Source organism: Nycticebus coucang, chromosome X (assembly GCF_027406575.1).
Source record: "Nycticebus coucang isolate mNycCou1 chromosome X, mNycCou1.pri, whole genome shotgun sequence".
NCBI lineage: Eukaryota > Metazoa > Chordata > Mammalia > Primates > Lorisidae > Nycticebus > Nycticebus coucang.
This window is the reverse complement of record NC_069804.1, coordinates 59,607,034-59,617,068: the sequence shown is the minus strand read 5'-3', so window position 1 is coordinate 59,617,068 and position 10,035 is coordinate 59,607,034. Positions and strand designations below refer to the sequence as shown.

General features: G+C 47.2%; 1 protein-coding gene and 1 non-coding gene across 2 annotated transcripts; both read right to left on the bottom strand.

The window, feature by feature from the left end:
- Positions 1-1,402: 1,402 nt before the first annotated feature.
- On the bottom strand, positions 1,403-1,509 carry LOC128578722 (U6 spliceosomal RNA). Its single transcript, XR_008377858.1, has one exon. It is a non-coding gene; the product is annotated as a U6 spliceosomal RNA (small nuclear RNA).
- Positions 1,510-3,614: 2,105 nt separating this feature from the next.
- On the bottom strand, positions 3,615-10,035 carry TSPYL2 (TSPY like 2). Its single transcript, XM_053580188.1, has 7 exons — positions 9,065-10,035; positions 7,713-7,790; positions 7,483-7,594; positions 7,252-7,397; positions 7,020-7,117; positions 6,054-6,745; positions 3,615-4,372 (listed from the first exon to the last, which is right to left on the bottom strand). Exons 1-7 carry the CDS (start codon positions 9,872-9,874, stop codon positions 4,209-4,211), a joined length of 2,100 nt encoding a protein of 699 aa, XP_053436163.1. The 5' UTR covers positions 9,875-10,035; the 3' UTR covers positions 3,615-4,208.

Below are 10,035 nucleotides of genomic sequence, written 5' to 3'. Positions count from 1 at the left end.
AATTGAGAAAGCCAGTGCTGGCCCTTTTGGTCACCTAAGAAGGAGGGGGCATTCCTGAATCTACTTTTTTCCTTGCTTCTCTTCATGGAAATGGGTGGCACTTTAAAGGTCTGGCCCCAGGAGATCTTGGGAACCTCATGCCCAGGAGTAGGGCCCTTGGCTGCAAAGGAGCAGAGTAAGTTATGAAGGATGTGAAGACAAGTAATTTTAGCATGGAAACAGGTCCTGGGGGTACATTGGGTCTTTGACTCCTTATCTACATCCTGGTTTCTGTTTAAGATCCCAGCAAAAGGGGCCCGACTTCTCTGTTCTTCAATGAAGACTATATCTTGGAAGTAGATGTGACCTTAAAGACCTCTTTGAACAGCCTTCCCTTTTGGAGATCCAGGCTGAGCAGTGAGTGCACAAAGAACAAGATGCCACTTTGGGCAGAGAACATCCTTTTCTTCCATGCCTCAGCACAGGACATGAGCACTGGGTCAACTATATTAGAATTCCATAATTAGCTTCTAAGAGTATTCCTGAAGATAAAGACCAGACCACCTCTCTGAAAAGGCAGATGAAGAGGAGTCTCAAATCCCAGGATGGCAGCTGAGGATTTAACTGGAGGGACAGAGAGGCATCAGTAAAGAGTATGATGGAGGCAGGACTTTAGAAACTAGCTTCAAGGCTAGGTTGCTTAGCTAGGTTGCTTCTCCTGGATGATCTCCCAGTATAAATAGCTTAAGTTTGTAAATGGGAAAATTGAGGCCCTCTACAAAGGATGAGGAGAGTCATGTGAGGTAGGGCAGACTGAGGCAAGAGTAACCAGGCTGGCTAGCTCTGAATACCCGAGATATCTGGCCATGTTGACTTCTTCCTGGCTCACTACAGGGCCTCTGCTTCTGCTGTTTTCCCCTCTCTTCCTCTTTACCCCACAATTATTAGGACTGGCTCCAGATATTGTACATGTATATCTTTTTCCTCAGCACAAGATGCATTGATATAGGATACTGCATTCTCAGCTCTGGCTCTGAGGTATTTCATTACCTTGGGCAAGATAGTTCCCTTTCTGAGCCTCAGTACTTTCCCCACCTGTGAAGATATGATTCAAGGTCAGAACTAGAGGCATCAAAACCTCCAACTTCTCCCCAAAACATTTATCAGAATCATGGAGATTTATGTCCAAGATCTGATGTTTCAACTATTTCACAGAGAGGGAAGGGGCCTTGTCAAAAGTCTCACATGAACCAAGTAGTCATCTTGACTCCTCTCAATTCCTCTCCTATAACTAAAGCCTGTTGAGTCCAGTATCTTAAAAGTTTTCATAGAATAAATTCTTTCTTTTCCTTTTTTCATGTGAAATGTTTTAACAATCATCTTCATATTAATCTGTAAAACACAGATTTAAACACAAACTTCTAAAAATATGGAAGGGTTCATGAATTTGTGTGTCATCCTTATGCAGGGGCCATGGCAATCTTATCCGTATCATTCCAATTTTAGTATATGTGCTGTGGAAGTGAGCACAAATAGACATGCAGAAGAATTACAATTAATTTATGTAGGTATTTCCCTCTCAAGGAAATAGAGAATAACTCCCCACTCCCTAAACATGGGCTTTGCCTAGTTAGCGTCTTTCCAAAGAGTACAGCCATGGAAAGTGTGGGAAAGGAGTAACTTTACAGTGGAGAAACTTGACAGACACTACCTCAGCCAGGTGATCAAAATTAACATCAACAATGATACGATGTGGTGAGAATGGCATTTGACTTCTATGGCCTTCTTCCCCTCAATCCAAGACAAATATTTACAATTTTTGTGCCATGAACCCCTTTGGTGATCTAGTGAAGCCTATGGACCTTTACTCAGAAAAAAGAAATCTTTTAATCTTTAATATTTTTCTTTTTAATCACCAGAAAAACATCAGACATATCTCCATTAAGGGACATTCTACAAAATACCTGATCAGTACTCCTCAAATGTTGATTCTAAGTCATCAAAAACAAAGCAGTCTGATAAAGTGTCATAGCCAAGAGGAGCCTAAGGACACAAGATGATTAAATGTAGCATTGCGTTCTGGATGGGAATCTGGAACAACTTTAGGGCCAGGCCTGGTGGCTCATGCCTGCAATCCTAGAACTCTGGGAGGTTGAAGTGAGTGGATTGCTTGAGCTCAGGAATTACAGACCAGGAGTTAAAGAATACCTCCCAGCAAGAGGGAAACCCTGACTCTACCAAAAAAAAAAAAATAGAAAAACTAGCCAGGCATCGTGGCACACACCTGTAGTCCCAGCTACTTGAGAGGCTCAGGCAAGAGGATCTCTTGACCCCAAGAGTTTGAGATTGCTGTGAACTATGGTGCGACGGCACTCTCCCCAGGGTGACAGAGTGAGACTTTATCTTAAAAAAAAAAAAGATAAGAAAAGAAAAAGGAAATTAGATTAAAACAAGGAAATCTGAATAAAGCATAGATTTTCCTTGGTTAAGAATAATGTACTGATATTGGTTCGTTAATTGTGACAAATGTGTCACACTAAGGTAAAATGTTAATATGGAAACTGGTGGTGGGTCATCTGGGATTTCCCTGTGTTATCATTGCAATAATTCCATAAATTTAAAACTGTTCTGAAATTAAAAGCTTATTAAAAAAAAAAAAAACTCTTCCATATCCGATCCCCATCATGTTACTCTCATCTGGGGTCTAGCATCCACTACCTCACTGCTCTCCCTCCAATCTGTTCTCCTGGCAGGCAGCAGAGGGCACTCTCTAAAACTCAAATTCGACCTTATCTGAAGCCTTCCAGCAAAATACAGGCGTTTGATGGAAATTTCGGAAGGTATATTGTAAAAGACTGACTCGCATGTCTGTATTAAAGTTATCTTTATGTTCCAGAACGAATATGAAAAATATTTTTAGTGTCCGTTGAAATAGAATTACTGTATCCAAAATTTAATACAATTCAGCTCTTCCTTTGTCCAACTCTCGACCTCCCCAACCTGTCGCACAGCTACATAGTAATTTTGCTTTTTTTTTTCCTTTATCTCTATGGACACTCCTCGGTCTGAGACATCTTTTTCTGCCTTCTCCCCCAGGCCTACCTCCAGAGATACCCCTCCAAAGAGAGATCCAGCACCCTTTCCCAAAGAGAGCGCTCCTACACGATTGGGTTGTGATGTAAGGATCAACCTCTAGCTTTTTCTAAATGGGAATGAGAAAAATGGATTCCTCTGGCTTCCTAATGCCCAGCTCACACTATGACAGACAGAGGAAAGGTTTGACGCACTTTAAATGAAAAGATGAATCACTGAGTAAATGGATGTTCTAGGGTGCAGTGTCTGTGCGCGTGCGCCAAAGGGTAGGCTGTGGGAAGCTCCCGGCTGTTTGGCTTAGACCGTTGCCAGAGTCAAGAGTGGGAGGGGCTTCCCCAGCCTCACCTTGCCATTGGCCAGGATAGTCCGCATTGGTCTGATGCAATGCCTCTACACCCAGTGTAGCCAGCTCCCTGCCAGCCCAAGCCCCAGCAACAGCGAGGTTGTAGGCTACTGCGTAGGTTAGGCGTTTTCATGCGTGCTTATGGGGAGACTGGCCGCTGGCACCGGGAGGAACAAAAGACTCGAAGTGACACTTTGAATTTGCTCCGAATTTTATTAGGATTACCAAGGTTCACAGGGAAAGAGGAGGGCCTTCTGGGGGAGGAACAGGAATACCGCAGTGGCAAAGCGGCCTTGCATAGACACCGAGGCAGCTATCGGGCACGACTGGAAAAGGAGCGGGATGGAGTGGGGAGAAGGGGAGAGAGGGAGAGAACTTGGGAGAACAGGGTGGCAGCAACGCCTCCAAGGGCACTGCGTGGCTGTGATGAAGGCCACAGTGGCCCTCCCTGCTTTGGGATCAGGGTATCCACTCCATACAGCACAGGGAGAGGGCTGGGGCCAACACTGATGAGAGGGGGATATAGGGGACCTGAGCAAGGCATCACAATAAATACATTAAGCAGCACACAGAAGCCTGCCGGGGAGGGTCAAAAGGGGGTTATCCCCTTTTACATCCCCACAAAATAAGACTCTGCAATTACTAAACCATAAAAATAAACATTAAACCCGTGTACGAAGTTGGTCACCCCCCAGAAGTGCAATGTGGGGCCACCTGGCCCTAGCTGTGGGGGTAGGTAAATGGGGTAGGGGTTGGGGGATACAGAGAGGCAATCCCCTAGAGGGTAAGATGTTTATCCGGTTTTCCCCTTCTTCCCAGGGTTGGCCCAAACATTTGGAACCTCAAGTACCTCTTCCAGGTCTGAGTCTTCTGAATCTTCTCCTTCCCAGTCATCTTCACTTCCTTCCTCTACATAGCCTCCTTCCTCATAGAAGTCCTCACCTTCTTGTTCACTGCCTGTATAGGGGAGAGAGGGGCAAGGAAAGGGAAATGAAGAAGGCAATTACATGGACAGGTAGATGTCACAGTAGAAGAGAACAGAGCCCATAGCCAGGGCGTTTGGGACCTGAGACCACTTGTCAAGTGTCTCTGCTTGGAACAAGCAGCCAAGTGTATGTGTGTATGTGAACTCAAGACCAGAGTGAGAGGGTGGGAGGGAGACTGGAAGGCAGGGTGGGCTCCCTGCCTCCATCCTGTCGAAATGGATACATCTCTGAAAGTAGTTTTTTACCCCCTCTATATACGTCAATGTGTGTCTCTTCCTGAGCTCCAACCTCAGCTGAATAAACCTTCTATTCATCTCTAGGCAGCTCCTTTCCCTCACTCTGATCCAAACAGGATCTGTCTTCTTCAATCTGTTTTCTTCAGCCCAGTTACCCACCCCCTACTCCCAACCCAGGGCTGGGCAGACAGCTCTGCTTCCCCTTCTCTGAAAGAAGAAATGCCATCAGGTGGGAAGGGAAGAGGGACTGACAACTCCCTCAGTTTCCAGGCCCTACCTGAAAATATGTCTAGATTGAAGGTGCTCACTCATTCAGTGCCTCCTTCCTTGGTACCCTGCTTGTACAACACTCAACAGAAGTTTGCCAGGGACCTCACGGCCCAAACCCCCAGGAGTGGTTTTCCTGCCCATTCTACCTCCCCCAGGGGCCCACCTCTCCTGTCTGCCTACAGTCAGGCTCAAACACCTCCTTTTGCCAACCAGCCAAGCCAGAACCAAACCAGAGAGTCACCTTAGAATTAAATATTGCCTTCTCACTCAAACTCTGGTACGCAAACCCTTCCTCAGCATTTCCCAAAATGCATTCTTTGGTAGGCAGTGAACAATGGCTTCTGTGGTCAAGAAGTATGGAAAATGCTGGGTTGCATAAAGTTAAATAGGGTTTTTGTTTTGTTTTTTTTAAAGCAGGACTTCTCAGAGCCTTTAAGGTATATGTCGCTCTGCAAGAGTATGTTGCAGAACGTAGTTATTTCCCCAACATATTTTGACCACTGACCCTTTTGTGAGAAGCAACTTTCAGAACAGGTGATAGGGTCTTAAGAGACAATTTTGGAAACCCTACCTAATATATCATGCATTTTCATCCTTCTAGTCTATGTTCACATGATCTCTTCCACTGAGAATGTTCCATAATGCTCCTCAGTGTGAATGTAGCTTGTTCACCTTTCTCTAGCTCTCCCCTTCCCTACCACTGAGGTAGAATTAGCTGCACCTTCCTTTAGGTTCAGAGAGAACAATGTTCACTTCATGCTCAGTTCCCCAAACAAACCCGGGAATTCCCAGAGGTCTAAGGCTGGGTACAGAGTGTGCTGAATTGCAGTGTATTTTGCCACTCCACCACCTCTGTGTGAACTGTCCTTTTTAGTTTTCTACCCAGTGTCTCGTCTTTGTCTACTCTTCATTTTTCTTTGGCTCTGTTACAACCTATCCATCCATCACCTAGAACTAAAAGGTTTCTTTGGTTTTGTTATATTTGTAAGTTAAATGTTCCCTGGTTTCCCTTTGTTTAAAAAGTTGCACAGAATGCTTTTTATTTCTTCCATAAAAGCAGATTGTGTTCATGCCTGGATATCCTGACCCTGGTCAGGACTTCTGAGAGAATAGAAATAAGGGAAGAAAAGAGGGAGTCGAGCTCACCTTCTTCCTCCTCTTCTTCCCCCACTGATTCTTCTGTGATGATCTCTATCTCGTCTTCATAGTCATCTTGGTTGATGCTGAAATCTTGATCCTTGTCAAAGTCTTCAATGTTATTCTCATAATACTCAATGTCTCTGTCATCATCATCGCTGCCTTCATTGTCACCTTCATTGCCATCATCATCACTGCCTTCATTGTCACCTTCATTGCCATCATTATCTTCATCATCACTGCCTTCATCTCCTTCATTGTCACTGTCACTGCTGTCCTGGTTGTTGTCACTGCTGCCTTGGTTGCCTCTGAGGTTCTTGCTGTCACCGTCAGCATGCTCATTTTTGTTATCAGGGTTCTTGTTGTCATCAGTGTTCTTGTTATTGGCTTTGGGGTTCTCACTGTTGTTACTGGCACTCTCATTGTTGTCAGCGGTTTCGTCATCAGTGCTCTCATTATCAGTGGCCTTGTTGTCGAGCACCTCATTTTGGTCAGGGCTCTCGCTGTCACAGATGTTCTCATTGATGTCAGTTATCTCATTGTCAGTGGTCTCAAAGTAGTCAGTAGTCTCCATGAAGTCAGAGATCTTGATGTCATGAATGGTCTCATCAATGTCTGAGATCTCGCTGAAAATGTCTTCCACTGCATAATAGTCATAAGCATCTTCCACGATCACCACTTCACATTCATCCTTGGTTTTACTGTAGGAAAGCCTGGGGCTAAGTATGGAGTTGATGGGAAGGGGTATACCTATGGCACTGAAAGGTGCTAAGTAACTGGGGAGGGAGACTATAATGGTTCCCAGGGAAAAGGCTAGGGTAGGAAGAGTCTTATTTCTGCCACTGATTGTGTAACCTCAGGCCATGGGTTATAAAATATATTGCACTGGATTGGCTTTATACATCCTGTGTAACACAAGTCTAGTTTTTGCTCCAACCCCAGCAAACTATCTCTCAGCCACTAAAACCCCATCACCTTTTCTTCTCTTCTTTCTTCTTTCTATTTGTCCTGTAGCCTCCTTCTCTCATCATGTAGTAGCGTAAAGGGTTGACCCACAGGTCATTCTTGATAATCTGTTGAAAGAGAAGGGAGAAAGGAAAACAGAGCCATAAATACAAGCCCCAGCTCAGACCCTACTTTCAGTTCCCTAGGCACCCAGAGACAAGGCTAGGAAGGCCCTCTCTGGTGATTCAAAGAAGGGCCCCACCTCAGCAATCCTGTCAGCCTCTGGAAGGCTGTGGTTTGAGAACCAGCTGAAAAAGCTGTGGCTGGTGTCCTGGTTCCCATGCCTGTGGGCCTGGGGTTCCTGGCCCCGGTGCCAGCGGATTGGGGTAGAGTGAGACACCAGGCGGCCTGGTAGAACAAGAGACTATGAAGAGGGGACTGAACAAGAATGGATTGGGGCGAGGCACAGATTTACCCTGGGACTGCCACTTACCCGAGCGGTTGCGCTGGAACTCCTTGACAATCACCATGTTTGTGAAGTAAGGGTTTGTCTGGAAGTACAGCTTCATTTTGTAGCCCATGGAGATATGTCTGAGATCCTGTACCTGCTCAGGGTGGGGGTAATGGTGGAATCTATTCCCCCCACCCCACTGCTTTTCCCCCTCACCTCCAAGGACCAGATTCCTTGCCTGATCCTACTAAAAAACATCTCTTTGGCCTGACCTGCAGATTGGTCAAGTAGCGGAAAATGTCTTCATCACGTTGGTTGATCAAGATTGAAATTCTGGGGTGGTTGAGGAACTGATGAGTGGAGCAGTTTAGGTCAAGGATTGACTATTCAGTGAAAGGAAGGGAGGGAAGAGCAGAAAAGAGAAGCTGGAACAGGATTCCTTCTTTTTCATGCGATGTGTATGCAGCAAGTGGGTCATGGAATATGACCCATGCTTTTATTCCCTTAATAAACCCTTGTGTTAGTTGGCTTTGCTTGGGTGCTAAGGGTCTATGTACAAGTGATGCTTGCCTCTGGCTAAGTGAGGGTTTGTGTTCATAAAAAGCTGTATGTCTTGGCACTGAAAGCCTGCATACAAATGATGCTGTATCTGGTTGCTAAGGGTCTGTGGTCACATGATATTGTATGTGTGGGGTAGAGGGTCTGTGTCCACATATTATTGTGTGAATCACTCTGAGAGCTTGTGTAAAGTGAGACTGTGAGTTTGCATGCTGAGGACCTGTGGCCACATAATACTGTCTGCATGCAGAGGTCCTGTGTCTGCCTACATGATAGTGTATTCCTGGGTGCTGACAGCCTGTTATCATGTGCTTTTATTTATATGAGGGTGCCAAGGATCTGTATCCATGTAATTCTGTTACGATGTTAAACTCAAGTGTTCCTAACATGTAACATGTACGTATGTGAGCTTAACAATCAGCATTATAACGGTTTCTTCCTACTCTCCCCTTTCCTTCATTTAACTCCTTACGCTCCATGCCCAGATACTCCCTCTCCTGATCCTTCACAGGCTTGAGCCCCTCTCTAACCTCCTTTCCCTCGAAACGGCACTCAGCTAGGATTGGGGTCTCCTAATGTCTAAGCAGAGGTTTAAGCTTACAGTGGCCTGTGTGGCTTAGGCATCCTTTCTGGGCAGTTTCTCTGCTGTGTACCATTCTCCTCTCTCTTCCTGTCTCTGAGTCAGTTTATATTCTGTGTGCCCCTCTCCTCCTCCTTTCACCTTTTCTGGTTCAATTTGTCTGCAGTGTGACCCTCTACTACCCTCCCCATTTAACCGTCTGTGATCCATTTTTTATTTTATGCTCCTCCTGTTCTCCCTTTCCCATCTATGGTCCAGTTTATGCACCATGTGTCCTCCTCTTCTCTTTATCATCTCCAGTCCAGTTTCTCTGCTATTTTGCCCTCCTCCTTCCATCCCTCCTCCACCCAGTCTAGTCAGTCTTCCCATAGGGGGCTCACCCCCATCTCTGGCCCTCTTCAACACCTTTCACCCTTTCTGTCCCTTCTCCCACCTCCCCGTTTCTGTCATGGGCTTCTGGCCCATGAATATCGATGAGAAGGATACTGCTTTGACCCAGAAGCCGGGGATATGCTGGATGATAAGGTCTCTGCGCTCCAAGAAGGGTCTTCGCATCTGGATGAACTTGCGCTTAAGACGCAGAAAGGCCTTGCCTGCCTTAATGTTAACAGCCTCCAGGTCCAGTTGAATATTCTCCAGTGCCTGCAGGATGCTCTCCATCCTCTCAGAATTCCTCTCTTTGCTGTCTTTCTTCATCTTCCTCTGCTTCCTCCTCCTCCTCCTCCTCCTCCTGCTGCTTCTCCTCAAACCTTCCAGTTCATCCTCATCCTCATCTTCCACTAGGATGACAGCCTCTTCCCTGCTCTTTGGACCGACTAACCTCTGGGGCCCCCACCCCACTGCGCTACAGGTTTCTAGGGCCTTCTCTCCTTCAGAGCTGCTGGGCTCGGTAACCTGAAAGTCGATTTCCAGGCTTCCCCCAGAGACCTCAGAAGGAGTAAGTGTATCCAGGCTCCCGGTGGGAGGGGGCGCCTCCCCATACCCTGACTCAATCGTAGACTCCCAGTCGGGACCCCCAGCACCCAGGGTGAAGTACGCGCGGATGCCCCCCTCCTCAAGAATGACATAGGGCGGCGGCGGGGGCAGCGCGAGGCCCAGTCCCACCCCCCTCATGTCAGCCAGCACCTGTGCCGCCTCGGTTTCCTCCCGGAGCCTCGGGCGCTGCTGGGGTGGAGGCAGGGGCAGTCGCACGAGCGGCGGCGGCGGCGGCGGCGGCGGCGGCGGGTCGCGCTGAGGAGGCTCGGAGCTGCTCAGGCGACGGGTCTTGGCCGGAGGCCCCTCATCGGACAGGTCCATGGTGACCGCACTCACACAGCTCAGGGGGTCGCACTGGACCCTTAGCTCTCAGCTGCACCGCCGCTGCCAGTCACACTCGAAGCGGAGCCGCCGTAGCTAACGCTGCTAGTCTCCTCACTATCTCGCTCTGGCGTTCCCTCCCACAACGCCCGCGCCTAGCC

Excerpts from the sequence above, each read along its gene's own strand:
- TSPYL2 (XM_053580188.1), bottom strand. The coding sequence starts at position 9,874 with ATGGACCTGTCCGATGAGGGGCCTCCGGCCAAGACCCGTCGCCTGAGC. Across the intron at positions 7,595-7,712 it reads GCTACTTGACCAATCTGCAG|GTACAGGATCTCAGACATAT; the intron begins GTCAGGCCAAAG and ends CACCCTGAGCAG. Across the intron at positions 6,746-7,019 it reads AAGAAAGAAGAGAAGAAAAG|TAAAACCAAGGATGAATGTG; the intron begins GTGATGGGGTTT and ends GCTTTCCTACAG.